The sequence below is a fragment of the Oratosquilla oratoria genome, chromosome 31 (genome assembly GCF_046742065.1).
Source record: "Oratosquilla oratoria isolate Oo_2021 chromosome 31, ASM4674206v1, whole genome shotgun sequence".
Classification (NCBI taxonomy): Eukaryota; Metazoa; Arthropoda; class Malacostraca; order Stomatopoda; family Squillidae; genus Oratosquilla; species Oratosquilla oratoria.
In genome coordinates this window covers 48,649,809-48,664,808 of record NC_134807.1, presented here as the reverse complement: position 1 = coordinate 48,664,808, position 15,000 = coordinate 48,649,809, and the positions used below count along the sequence as shown (strand labels likewise).

At 42.0% G+C, this 15,000-nt stretch overlaps 1 protein-coding gene across 1 annotated transcript in view; it reads right to left on the bottom strand.

Moving 5' to 3' along the window:
- LOC143041548 (allantoicase-like) overlaps nt 1-15,000 on the bottom strand; it is a gene marked incomplete at its 5' end in the record, with an annotated part of 130,139 nt that overhangs the window by 21,648 nt on the left and 93,491 nt on the right. The window contains 1 exon segment of the mRNA XM_076213547.1: nt 5,574-5,794. Coding sequence (XP_076069662.1) covers nt 5,574-5,794 — 221 coding nt within the window.

The following is a 15,000-nucleotide window of genomic DNA, read 5'->3' as shown; positions in this document are numbered from 1 at the left end:
TATATATGTATACATATATATATATGAGAGTAATTCGCTAATAGCAGCGACATCAAACCGATAAAAAAAATTGTGACAGTTGCATGCAGGATTCGAACCCGCTGTACTCGGCCATCCGTAAATTACCTTCCCAGTGCCCTAACCACTAGACCACAGAGGCTATAAAATCCTTGAAACCTGGAACCGAACTGATTCCCGAGGGAAGGAAGATCACTTATTACGGCGATCCGAAATTCCTGTTTTACTCAAGGACCAGCCCACCAGTGGTATGAGGTAAGGACCGGGTCGAACCCCTTTCACGCTTATCGCCATTGTAACTATGAGAGTAATTCGCTAATAGCAGCGACATCAAACCGATAAAAAAAATTTGTGACAGTTGCATGCAGGATTCGAACCCGCTGTACTCGGCCATCCGTAAATTACCTTCCCAGTGCCCTAACCACTAGACCACAGAGGCTATAAAATCCTTGAAACCTGGAACCGAACTGATTCCCGAGGGAAGGAAGATCACTTATTACGGCGATCCGAAATTCCTGTTTTACTCAAGGACCAGCCCACCAGTGGTATGAGGTAAGGACCGGGTCGAACCCCTTTCACGCTTATCGCCATTGTAACTATGAGAGTAATTCGCTAATAGCAGCGACATCAAACCGATAATTTTTTTTTTTTTTTTTTTGTGACAGTTGCATGCAGGATTCGAACCCGCTGTACTCGGCCATCCGTAAATTACCTTCCCAGTGCCCTAACCACTAGACCACAGAGGCTATAAAATCCTTGAAACCTGGAACCGAACTGATTCCCGAGGGAAGGAAGATCACTTAATTAGGCGATCCGAAATTCCTGTTTTACTCAAGGACCAGCCCACCATTGGTATGGGGTAAGGTAATTTACGGATAGCCGAGTACAGCGGGTTCGAATCATGCATGCAACTGTCACAAAAAAAAATTGATCGGTTTAATGTCGCTGCTATTAGCGAATTACTCTCGTAGTTACAATGGCGATAAGCGTGAAAGGGGTTCGACCCGGTCCTTACCCCATACCACTGGTGGGCTGGTCCTTGAGTAAAACAGGAATTTCGGATCGCCGTAATAAGTGATCTTCCTTCCCTCGGGAATCAGTTCGGTTCCAGGTTTCAAGGATTTTATATATATATACAGTATATAATATATAATATATAAATTATGATATATAATATAATGTATGTAATATATAATATATAATGTATAATGTATAATATATAATATATAATATATGATATATATAATATATATAATATATAGTATATAATATATAATATACAATATACAATATATGATATATAATATAGAATATGTAATATATAATATATAATATATAATATGTAATATATAATATATAGAATATATATACCCCCTATTGGGTTATTGGCTGCATTTTGTTGTTTAACATAAATTACACAGTAGCATGCATCCCATGCTTTGAGGTATGTATGGGGCGCCCCTATGGACAAGTGCAATGCACTATTTTGTCTATGATAGAAAAAATATCTATTACCAGAGAATTTTTTTTTTTTTTTTACTGTACCTATCCCTCCATTATGCTGTCTCCTCTTGAAACTGTCTTTTACCTCTTCTTTAAATATATTTTCCATTTTTCGCCTCTGCCCCCTATGATGGAGGAACGAAAGAATTCCGCCACCGATTTTTCTATGCAGGTCGTAAAAGGCGGCTAAATTGGGACAGAACGATGGGACTAGGTATCCTGGTGTATGTAACCCTATCCTACGAGAATTTAAGGTATAATAGTTCTGAGAGGAGATTTCCAACCAGTACCTTAAAATTTGGGTCTTTCAATGTGCGTGGATGTGGCACAGAAGAGAGTAAAAGGGAAGAGCTGGGCGAATGTTTGTTAGAAGGAAGGTAGATGTGTTGGCACTAAGTTAAACCAAGTTGAAATGGAGGGGTGATTTTGAATGTGGGAGTATATTGCAGAGGAGGCCAAGAGATGGAAGGGGTGGACCTACCAGTAAGTGAGGAGTTAGGAAAGCGTGTGGTGGAGTGGAAGAATATTTCTTCAAGGTTAATGTGGATGACAGTGAGACTGGAGCTGAGTTGTGGGTCATTGTAAACGCATATGGGCCTGGTAGGGAGATGAATATTGAGGAAAGGGAGGCTTTATGTACAGATTTAAATGAGTGCTTAGATAGTTTTTTGGAGAGATGTCAATGCAGTAGTATTGTGAGATCTCAATGCTAGAATAGGGGATGAACCAATAGATGGAGTGGTTGGGTAGTTTTGAGTGTCAGATAAAAATCATGGTGAAGAGTTGCTGGTGGAGATGTGTTTAGAGAGTTGATGATAACTAACAGTGTTTAAGAATAAAATTCAAGCATAAGTACACATGGGAGAGGGTGGTGGATGGAAGGGTGGTTGATAAGGCATTAATGGACTATGTGGTGGTTTCCAAAAGATGAGTACGAAGAGTTCTGCATGTCCATGTACTTACGAAAGAATGAGGAAATATCAGATTTTTTTTTTATTTTTTTTTTTTTTAAGAGTGGAGAATAAGTGGAGGAAGAGGAAAAAGGACGAAAGATAGAGAGGTGCTTAGAGTAAACATTTTAAATAAAAAGGAAAAGAATTAGGAGTACCAGGAGAAGCTGAGAGATGTATTGGAGGTGGTGAAGGATAGAGCAGAGGTAGGAGTGGAATAAGAATGGAGGTGTTTCAAGAAGGGAGTGACAAGGTGTGCAAATAAAGTATGTGAAACAAGCAGGATGGGATGGAAAAGGTAGTGAGTGGTGGGATGATGGAGTAAAGAAGGTAGTAGAAAAGAAGAAGCGAGCATTCAGGGACTGGTAACAAAGTGGGTCTAGAGAAAAATATGAGGTACAAGGAAAAAAAGAAGCAAAAAGGAGAGCATAATATAAAATGGGGAAAGGGTATGACAGAAAATGTTGAAAGTAAAACAAATATTTTGGAAGGAAGTTAAGAAAGAAAAGGGAGGTGATTCAACCAGAGAAGAAAAGGTAAAAGGCGTGAATGGACATATGTTAACGGAATACGAGGCAGTAAGGGGAAGATGGGCGGTGTATTTTAGATAGCTGTTAAATGTAGAGGAGGATAGGGAGGGATTGGTGATACCAATGGGAGGCGCTAAGAAAATGACGGTGATGAGAGGGGAAAATGGAGGAAAAATAAGAAAAGACAAGATGCAAGTAGTTCTGAAAATTGTGATAGCAGGTAAGGCATCAAGGTCAGATGGGTGTCATGTGAAGTGTCAATGGAGGTACCGTAATAGTGGACTGGCTGGTAAGGTTATTTAATGTGTGTCTAAGGGAGAATAGAGTGCCAGAGGATTGGAGAAGTACCTGTATAGTTCTGCTTTACAAGGGAAAGAGAGACAAATGTGATTGTAGTACTTTCAGAGGGATCAGTTTGTTGAGTGTAGTTGGAAAGGCTTATGGAAGTGTTTTAATTGAGCGGGTTAGGACAGGAGCAAAAGGAGTAATTGCTGAGGAGCAGTGTGAGTTTAGGAAAAGTAGGATTTGCAGTAAGGGTTTGCGTTTTGTGATAAGGCAGAAATTTCAGGAATCTTTAGCAAAAGGTAAAGATATTTTTTATCCTTTATGGATTTGGAAAAGGTTTATGACAGGGTAGGCAGGAAGGCACTGTGGAAGGTATTGCAGATATATGGGATTAAGGGAAAGCTGTTAAGGGAGTCAAGAGTTTTTTACGAAAGTAGTAAACCCTGCATTAGAATTGGGAGAGAGTGAGTGAATTAAGGTAAATGTTGGGCTGCGACAGGCCTGTATCATGTCGCCATGGCTGTTTAATGTATACATGGATGGGGTGGTGCGGGAGGTATATGCGAGGGTAATGGGCAGGGGATTGGAGATAGTTAAAGAAAATGGAGAGAAATTGAAGGTGATCCAGTTGTTGTTCACTGACGACATTGCGCGCATGTGGCAGGGTCGGAGGGGGATTAAGGCAGTGTCAAATTTGGGAAGGTATGCGATGATAGAAATTGAATGTAAATGTGGGTAAAAGCAAGGTGATGAAATGTACAAGGAGATGGGATGGTGGAGATTTAGAAGTAAGTCTTAAAAGATAGAGGCTGGAGGAAAAGGATAGTCTTAGGTATTTGGGGTCGCATGTGGCAGGAAAGGGAAGAGTGTAGGTGAAGGTAAATTGTAGATTGAGAGAAGCAAGTAAATGCCTTGGGGGATTAAAAAAAAATGTCATGAGAAATGGGTATTTGGGAATGAATGCAAAGAGGAGATTATATGAAAGGGTGATTATGCCAACGACACTGTATGGGGCGGAGACTTGGAATTTAAGAGAGACAAAAAGGAGAAGTTTAAATGTGTTTGAGATGAAATGTCTGAGAAGGATGGTAGGAGTTACAAGGTTGAATAGAGTGAGAAACGAGGTAAGGAAGCGGAGGTGGAAAAAAAGATGGCAGATAAGACTAATGAAAGATTATTGGGATGGTCTGGACACATGGAAAGAAAGAATAAAGATTAAAAGAGGTGTGGAAGGCAGAGGTGGATGAAGTGAACTTGAGAGGACTACCGAGAATTAGATAGATGGGATGAAAAGGGCTTTGAGCAAGAGGGGAATGTCTGTTGAGCAAAGAAGGGAGACGGAAGGAGATAGGGGTGAGTGGAGAATGGCTGTGTGTAGATGATAATGTGATGCAGGGAAGGGATGGAGCGGAGTGATGGAGGTGGGAGTAGGAAGTGGTTATAAATAAATGATATTTTGACACAGCCAAAAGGGATTCATCCCCGTCTTCTCTGCTTTCCGTATGAGGGGACGGAGAGGGGAGGTTGGCAATTAAGTGAAGCGGCCTTGCTGTGGATCTACTGTGTCTTGCTGCTTTGTTTCGCTTCTGATCCAGGGCAGTGGGTCAGTGTATATATATATATGTATATATATATATATATATATATATATATATATATATATATATATATATATATATATATATATATATGTGTGTCTTTTGCATTGTTACATTCAATCGTGTATGCAAGAGTTATCCTGACCTCCTTTGTCAGTCTAGACACTGCAATTTCGGTGTTCTTGCTCCTCTTATGATTCGTAACTACATTCATCAATACACATCTCATACTAATGTTACCCCCTTCACTATAAGTACAACCTTTAGCGCCAAGCAACGTTATTTTGCCGAGGAAGGACCCTATACCAACGGGATTATTATCTCAATTTTATTCAAATGAAGCCAGATCTCCGTACCGAAGAAGTTAAAACATTAATACAAAGTTCTTTTCTCTGAAGTGTCGAATGTATAGTATGTCATAGTGGTAAGCTTTGGAATATCTTCAGTGTGCTTAACCAGTACTTTTTCTCCTTTGGCAATATTCGTTCCTACTCACAACCCGCGCCATCATGCACCTGGTTGGACCCTGTGCTGTTGATGTTGTTTAAATTCTTGTTGTTAGACGGCCCATGGCAGCGCGGCGTCTTGATATACAAGGCCTATCCTTTACTAAAGATGGTATTCACTGCAGGAAGACTGAAGTGTTCAAAATAGCACTTTTAGAAAATTACTTTACACTTAGAACTTACTTTCTGAGGCGGAAGTAGACATTTCCAGCTCATCTTCGAGTCTGTAAGGTCCTCAACCTCGGAGCTTGGGGAAGCAAGGCAAGCTTCGATCCAACAAGAGTCGGGAAAGTTTCCCTTAAAGTGGTTAGTGTCGATCTCGATCTTAGACACGGAGCCGACATGACCCAGCTTCAAGAGAGCCCATTCGTAGCCTGGCACTTGCAAGATTCCCTTGTCATCAGCTGTTAAATGAAATGAATTATGCACAGTAACTTATTTAAAAATGTATGTACCAGCAATACAAAGGGCATGATCAATATAAGATATCGTGGCCGCAAATTATATTTTCTTTCGGTTTATCTTCTTACCTAACATTTTTTCTCTAAGGCCAGTGTAAGATTACAGGAGTTATCAGAAATAAACAAAAGCTTTTTAAGAATAGCTACCATAATTAACCAGATCCATAAAAAATGCTGGTAATAAACAAGCATAGGAGAGCAAAGAGGACCCAAATATTGGTGGAGATTATGAAAACACCCATCTGTATACTAAAAGTTTTCTTCCCCCTGATAAGGGAGGTAGCTATATTCCTTATATTACATTAAAGCAAACACCAGATGCCTTTGTTCAGATTAGGGAAAGTGGCTTTTCCGAAGGAGCTAAGATATATTCTCTTGGAGTCATTATGGCCACCGTCATGACAATTTTGTTTAACTTGGGGAATGTTACTGCAGCAAAGGAGTTCATTGCTGTCATATATGATGTAGATGAGTCATTAATTCTGAACAAGTAGTAAGATTTGACCAGGAAAAAAATTGTGCAAAGCACAACAAACCTCACCCGGTAATAGTTACTTCAGTGCAGTTTAACACTGAATTGCTCTACTAATAAAGATCACATGACGTGATATTCAAATTCCAATAGGCTCACAACAAAAAAATATAACTACAGCATTTTCTTACTGTAGTCCTCTAAAATGATAGGACTCTAAACTTGACCTTTCTAGATTACTCAAAGTTTAAGGTCTTTATCTGACTTTCTACCTGCTTATATTAACCTTGATTTTGACCTTTCAAATATACTAATATTTAGTCTTCAAAATAATGCACATATCATAATTATTATAGGTAGAATAAAAATAATTTCAGTCTCAATTTGAAGTAAATCGAACAACTGTGAGAAAGTTCAACCAACTGTTTTATACCAATCATGTGTAACTTGCATAGGAAGAAGAAAGGATGCAAATTCACTTTTTCTCACTCCCATCACATTCAGCGTCCCTTTCCCTCCTTCCTTATGCAAAGACTGTGCCTCATTATTATTCCCGCAATAACGAAAACCTATTCGCGGTGCATCCCTCTCATAGAACAGGTCTTGCTTTAGTCTGTACATTCTTCTCCAATTCTGTCACCCATGCACATTTTCGCGTGAAAATAAAGGGTATGGCGGGGTATAAACAAAAATGCAGTATCAACGAGAACAGCATTGTATACAGCACACCGTATTACAGGTGTCCTGCGACATATTACGGCGAGACACCACTGGGATGGAAGAGGCACGGGCATTTGCCCAAATGGGTAGATGTGCGACTTCTCCGGACAGGTCTGGAGAAAAAAATACAAAACTAATAGCAAAATGCACACATAATACTGGGAGTGATGGCTGCCAGGCTGATCCTGGGAGGGAGAGAGGACCAGTCAGGGTCCTCCGTTCACAGACATCCGGCGGGATGATACGTAGTGGGGGTATACAGTAAATTAACATTTGCCTGTCACTCTAAAGAAGACTTGTAGTCGAAAAGACAGGAATATAATGTTCCTGATCCAACCCAGTTTGGAAAGGTCATATCTTACAAAGAAAACTGGGGAAAAGGAGAAGAAAAGCTCTGGAGGCGGCATATACTGCCACCAAAAATACCACCACAGTTGGCGGTTAGTGAGTGTGGGGTTAAGTGACCTAGGTGAGGTCCAGCAAGCCCCGTCAGATCACGACGGGAGGAGCCGTTCCCAAGTAAAAGTTGTTAACAGTTTTGATGTCTTTTTCCAGCTTTAATCCACTGAAGAATACTTAGGAGGTCAAAACGTCTGGTCCGAATAAAACCCCATACTCTAGCCTTAGCGTTTCATTTCCCACCTCTCCTCCATAATTTATCAGTCTTTACACACACACACACACACACACACACACACTATATATATATATATATATATATATATATATATATATATATATCACAGGAAACCCACAGTCGGAGAAGATAAACTTCGAATAAAGAAGAATCCTATATTTCGGCCATCAACTGTAGCCCTCTTCAGGAAAGTACATAAGACAGAGGACAGAGGGCACTTATAAAATACAGAAAAGAGAAGGAATGTGGACAGATGACATCACTCAGGCGCGGGGCAAACTGGGGTGGCGGAGGAGGGAGGGGGTGAGGTGAGGGGGGGTTGTAAGCTCCGTACCAGTTTGCTAACCGCTGCGCGTGAAATGATGTCAGGAGTCCACTGCCCTTTAGACATATTAATATTAGGGTATTCCTCAATTAATTCTCATTCGACTATTTTCCTCCTGAAACCGCAGTGGGACTTGAACACTAATCTGGCCTTACCCCAGTCGAAAGAATGATTCTTATTTTTGACATGAAGAAATACAGCCGAATTTTCTTCCCCATACCTAATTGACCTTTTATGTTCTGCCAATCTAGCGTTCAAGTCTCTACCGGTTTGACCCAAGTAAACCAAATCACAATATTGGCAGGGCAAACAATAAACACCAGGTGACTCAACTTCCTTCGGTTTTTGTTGAACGTTCACAATTTGCTTACGCACGGTGTTAGGATAGTGATAGGCAATAGTGAGACGTTCATGAGGAAACAACTTGGTAGAAGAACTGATGGTATTATTGAATGGAATTTCTAGAGTGTCCTTAAAGGAGCGGTGAAAACTTGAGGGGACGAAAGTTTTAAAATAGTTGGCCCTAGCTTTAATGAGGGCTTGGTCCAGAAACCAAGGTGGATAAGCCAACTTCTTAAGTTGACCTTTGATCCCCTCGATCTAATGGTCCAGAAATTGAGGACTGCAAATCCTGAAAGCCCTCAAGAAAAGGCCAGAGGCAACACTTTTCTTAACATTGTCAGGGTGATTGCTAAAAGAAATGAAGGTAGCTCCCTAAGTGGGTGGGCTTTCGGTACACTGTAAAGAATAAGTTATCATCAGTTTTTCTTATTAAAATGTCCAAGAAAGGGATTTGATGTCCTCCTTCCCATTCAACTTTGAATTTAAGATTCGGGGTCAATTGGTTCAATTTATCATGGAACACTTCAAATGGACCCCAACTGTCATCCCACGCCGAAAAGATATCGTCTACGTACCAGAGCCAAATCATTTCGGGCGGTTTGATGCTGGGCAAAAGAGTACACTCAAATTGAAACCCATACTGCAACCGAATTTTTGACGGAAGAATTGGTCTTGAAAGGAAAAGACATTTGAAGAAACCAATTCTTCCGTTACCTCTGGCCTTTTCTTGAGGGCTTTCAGGATTTGCAGTCCTCAATTTCTGGACCATGAGATCGAGGGGATCAAATGTCAACTTAAGAAGTTGGTTTATCCACCTTAGTTTCTGGACCAAGCCCTCATTAAGGCTAGGGCCAACTATTTTAAAACTTTCGTCCCCTCAAGTTTTCACCGCTCCTTTAAGGACACTCTAGAAATTCCATTCAATAATACCATCAGTTCATCTACCAAGTTGTTTCCTCATGAACGTCTCACTATTGCCTATCACTATCCTAACACCGTGCGTAAGCAAATTGTGAACGTTCAACAAAAACCGAAGGAAGTTGAGTCACCTGGTGTTTATTGTTTGCCCTGCCAATATTGTGATTTGGTTTACTTGGGTCAAACCGGGAGAGACTTGAACACTAGATTAGCAGAACATAAAAGGTCAATTAGGTATGGGGAAGAAAATTCGGCTGTATTTCTTCATGTCAAAAATAAGAATCATTCTTTCGACTGGGGTAAGGCCAGATTAGTGTTCAAGTCCCACTGCGGTTTCAGGAGAAAAATAGTCGAATGAGCATTAATTGAGGAATGCCCTAATATTAATATTTCTAAAGGGTAGTGGACTTCTGACATCATTGTACGCGCAGCGGTCAACAAACTGGTACGGAGCTTACAATCCCCCCTCACCTCACCCCCTCCCTCCTCCGCCACCCCAGTTTGCCCCGCGCCTGAGTGATGTCATCTGTCCACATTCCTTCTCTTTTCTGTAGTTTATAAGTCCCCTCTGTCCTCTGTCTTATGTACTTTCCTGAAGAGGGCTACAGTTGATAGCCGAAATATAGGATTCTTTTTTATTCGAAGTTTATTTTCTCCGACCCTAATAAATTCAACCATTTCATGTTATATTTCTACGTACTTGCATAATGTTTATAAACTATCGTTTTTATAGTTCAGTTTATATTTACTAGCACAATGAATTTAAATACATTTGAAACTTGAATAAAAAAAAAAAAAAAAGTTAAAAAAGACCCCCTGGCGACCCTCAAAAACACCCTCGCGACCCTAGTTTGGGTTGCGACCCTGTGGTTGGGAACCACTGATTTAGATAAACACCTAAGCAAGATGCTGTTATGATTATGATTTATTTTATATTATTTGTTTTTGTTTTGTTATCATTTGTCTGTTTGATTTTAATTTATCATTAGTTATATGTCAGTTTATTATTATTCTCTATTTACCTGTTTGTTTATTATTTAACTATACCTATGTATTTATTTATGTATTTTATTTGTTATTTACATTATTATAGTGAGAAATGAGGAGGTGAGGAGGAGAACAGGGGTGAAAAAGGAGCTGGGAGATAGGGTTGATGAAAGAATATTAGGATGGTTTGGACACATGGAAAGAATGAGTGAAGAAAGACTAGTAAAGAGGTATGGAAGGCAGATGTGGAGGGAGTGAACATGAGGGGACGTCCTAGGATGAGGTGGATGGATGGGGTGAAGGGGGCTTTGGGGAAGAGGGGAATGTCTGTTGAGGAAGGAAGGGAGAGGACGGAAGACAGAGGTGAGTGGAGAATGGTTGTATATGGATGATGTTGTGATTGCATGAGGAGGAATGGGCGGGGGGGGGTGAGGTAGTATGTGTGAGCAAATTTTGACGCAGCCCGAAGGATTTCTCCCCGTCCGCTCCTTATATGCAAGGGGGGACGGAGAGGGGGGGTCGCCGATTAAATGAAGCGGCCTTGCTGTGGATGTGCTGTGTCTTGCGACACTGCTTCTGACCCAGGGCGGTGGGCAAGGTGCAGGGATGACCCGTCATCCAGGAGGTGCTCAGATGAGAGGGAGGGTGGGAGGGGTGTGGAGTGTATTTAGGGATGAAATGGGTGGGAGTGTTTTTATGCCTTTCCCTTTTTGGCTACCTCCCTTGGAAGGGGGAAAAAGCCTTGGTATATGTATGTATGTATGTATTATCATTATGATTTTTTTTTTTTTTTTTTTTTCATCCGACCTAGATATGGACCAAAAGGTCCCCTGTCGGCATGCTCCACCTTTGTAATCCTTTGTAATGAAAGAGGAGCTTCAAAGCAAACTGGGAGAGCGTCTGAATAGCAAATATGACGGCTCAGTGGAGGAGGGTCTAGACCAGAGTTTCAGTGGCGGCAGTTGAAAACTATCCTCCAGGAGATTACTACTGAAGTAACAGGCCACACAACCATTGGTTTGGTGGAAATGAAGCCGCAATCCAGAACCTTCTTCAAAAATCATGCTCCTGTTTTGTGAGTGTTCTCGCCAAACCAGATGACATGGCAGCTAAAGCAGCCTACAGGAATGCATGCAATATTGTACAGAGAAGTCTGAGTGAGATGCAGGACAAGTGGTGGATAGACCTTGCGTAGAAAGCCCAGCTTTACGCCGACAGTGGAAACTTCCAAGTATTCTACTCAGCGCTGCGCACAGTGTACGGCCCAACTCACCAGGTACAAGCACCCCTGCGATCATCAAATGGCACCAGTCTCCTCACTGACAAGGAATCTACCACCAATTGCTAGGCACAGCACTATGAAAATCTCTTTGGGGATATATACCATATGCAAGAAGAAGAGATAAGGAAAATTCCCCAACAAGCAGGTAAGTCTGAAGTGGACAATTCCCCTACTCAACAGGGAGTGAGAGCAGCCATTGTAAAGCTGAAGCGCCACAAGACTCCTGGAGTTGACGGCATACCGGTAGAGGTGTACAAATTGAATGGTAATACTCTTCTTAACTTCTTCAATACGAATCAATTTCTCGCGGGCAGAACCAACAGCCTGATGTAGAATGATTCGATGATGCATCACGTTATGAAATATAAAGTTACAGCTGTATTACTCGTTCTCTTTCACTCTGAATATTATAAAACACAGAAAATATGATCAAGCTAGTTCACAGAATATGGGGGTCACTCAACTACAACAACAAAATAAATATAATCAAGAAACAACGCCAGCATCCTCATGTACCAACTCGCACCTCATGACGCCTACGTAGGCGTCATCGTATGGAAGGGATTAAGAACCTCATCTACCTGTACGTGACATGTTGGGAGAGGACACCGTACTACAAGATCTTCGTGACGCTACGATTACTTTTCTGTACAAAACCAAAGAGGAGAAATAATTGTGCTCCAATTACAGAGGCGTCACGTTGCTGTCCATTACAGGGAAAATTCCTGCAAGTCATTCTGGTCAGACTGATTCCTACTGCTGCTGAAAAGAACTAACATTAAGCCATACTAGCTTCAGAGTAAAACAAAAAAATGCAGACATGATTTTCGTCTTACGACAGAGCCAGGAGAAATGCAGGGAGCAAAACATAGGGTCGTATGCAGTTTTTATAGACCTGACAAAAGCCTTTGGTACAGCCAGCCAAGATTGGCTTTGGAAGATACTTGCAAGACTGAGCTGCCCACATAAGCTCCTCAGGATCTTACAACAGTTCCACGAAGGACAGCAGGGGCAAGTGAAACACAATGGCGATCTGCCTGACCCATTCCTAATCGACAACAGGGTCGAGCAAGACTATCCTCACTCCCACGCTGTTTGCCATCTTCTTTAGTATGATGCTTAGGTGTGTCAAAAAGGATCTCACAGAGTGAATTTACATACGGCTCAAGACTGATGCAAGTGTTTTTAACCTCCAAAGAGTTCTGCCCACATAAAGACACTAGAGGAGCTGATCATTGAACTAATCTTTGCAGATGACTGAACACTTCTTTCGTATAGTGAGGAAGAGGTTGTCGTAAACTGCTTTGCGGACGCAGCAAATCACTTCGGCCTCGCGATCAGCTTGAAAAAAACAAACAGAAGTGCTGTATCAGAAAGCATTGAAGTGAACCTACCGCCCTCCACATATCAACTTTGAAGGAACAGCACTCAACACATTTGAGAACTTTACATACAGTATATTAGGTGTGTCATCTCCAAAGATGCTACAGTAGCCAAGAATGCTGACAACCACCTAGCTAAGGCCAGCAAATCCTTTGACTGTTTGCAGAAGCATGTGTGCAAGAAACACTCTCTACGCTATTCAGCAAAGATTCTGGTGTACAGAGCTGCAGTTGTCATCACTCTCCTTTATGGATCAGAAGCTTGAGTTCTGTGCACGAAACAACTGCGACTGCTGGAACACTTTCACCAACGATGCTTTCCTTCCATCATGGGCTTCAAGTGGGAAAAATGAGTAACAAATAATGAAGTCTTGGAGTAAGCAAATATCCCCAGCGTCGAGATCATATTATTAACCAGGCAGCTGCACTAGTTAGGACACTTGTCACGAAGGGAGGATACGTAAATACCCAAAGCTGTGTTCTGTGAATAGCTGTGCCAGAGCAAACGAGACAGAGGAGCCCCAAGAAAATGCTTCAAAGATCAGCTGAAGCACGAGCTCAGAGCAGCCAAGACTAGCAGAACATCACCAGCGACAGAGACAGTTGGAGGGCAACCACAAAGAAAGGTGGAGAGACCTCTGATGCTGAGAGGCGGAGAGGCCATGAAGAAAAGGGCAAGCGGAGGAAGGCGTCAAATATCCGGAGACTTACAACCCAAGGATTCCCGTACTCAACCCGTCCCAGAGTGTCCCGATCACGGATTGGACTACACAGCCACCAACGAGCCTGCCACCAAAGCCTCTCTTCCCAATGATCCGAGGCACTGGGCTGGCTGTTGTTCTTCATTACCAGGGTGTGTGTTTTAGGGATTTTGTAGTATACGATTAGGCGTATCTTAGTGTTGCTACTTCCACGTACGCAGCGCTACGGATCACGGCTACATGAAATTGACCTCTCTCAGTGTTCGGCCAATGTACGGCCTGTATATAAACCTATGTATTCACCAACCATTTTAACTCCCTCCCTGAGGATGACCGAGTAAGGTCGAAATACGTATTGGAGAAATTAAAAAAGAGAAAACCGTACCAAATGTCTTTTGGACACCTTCTCAGCTATTTAGAACCAGCACAGAAACTTGTTGCACGAGAGAAATTAAAGCTTCAATATAAACTCAACAACGCCATTGTCGCTTGTGGCAGCGTCGGAGGAGGAATTTAGGAAGCTGGTGGCAGAGTTTGGGAGAGTATGTGATAGAAGAAAGCTAAAGATAAATGTGGGTAAAAGTAAGGTGATGAGATGTACAAGGGGTGAAAGTGGCAGTAGACTGGAAGTGAGCATTAAGGGAGAGCGACTGGAGGAAGTGGATAGTTTTAGATACTTGGGTGCAAGTGTAGCAGGAAAAGGTGGAGTGAAGGTGGAGGTAGAATGTAGATTGAGAGAAGCGAGTAAATGCCTTGGTGGATTAAAGAGTGTAATGAGGAATAGACATTTAGGAATGGATGCGAAGAGGAGACTGTATGAAGGAGTGATTGTGCCAACAGCACTGTATGGGGCAGAAACGTGGAACATAAGAGAAGAAGAGAAGGAGTTTGAATGTGTTTGAGATGAGGTGTCTGAGAAGTATGGTGGGGGTTACTAGGCTAGATAGAGTGAGAAATGAGGAGGTGAGGAGGAGAACAGGGGTGAAAAAGGAGCTGGGAGATAGGGTTGATGAAAGAATATTAGGATGGTTTGGACACATGGAAAGAATGAGTGAAGAAAGACTAGTAAAGAGGTATGGAAGGCAGATGTGGAGGGAGTGAACATGAGGGGACGTCCTAGGATGAGGTGGATGGATGGGGTGAAGGGGGCTTTGGGGAAGAGGGGAATGTCTGTTGAGGAAGGAAGGGAGAGGACGGAAGACAGAGGTGAGTGGAGAATGGTTGTATATGGATGATGTTGTGATTGCATGAGGAGGAATGGGCGGGGGGGTGGGGGTGAGGTAGTATGTGTGAGCAAATTTTGACGCAGCCCGAAGGGATTTCTCCCCGTCCCCTCCTTATATGCAAGGGGGGACGGAGAGGGGGGGTCGCCGATTAAATGAA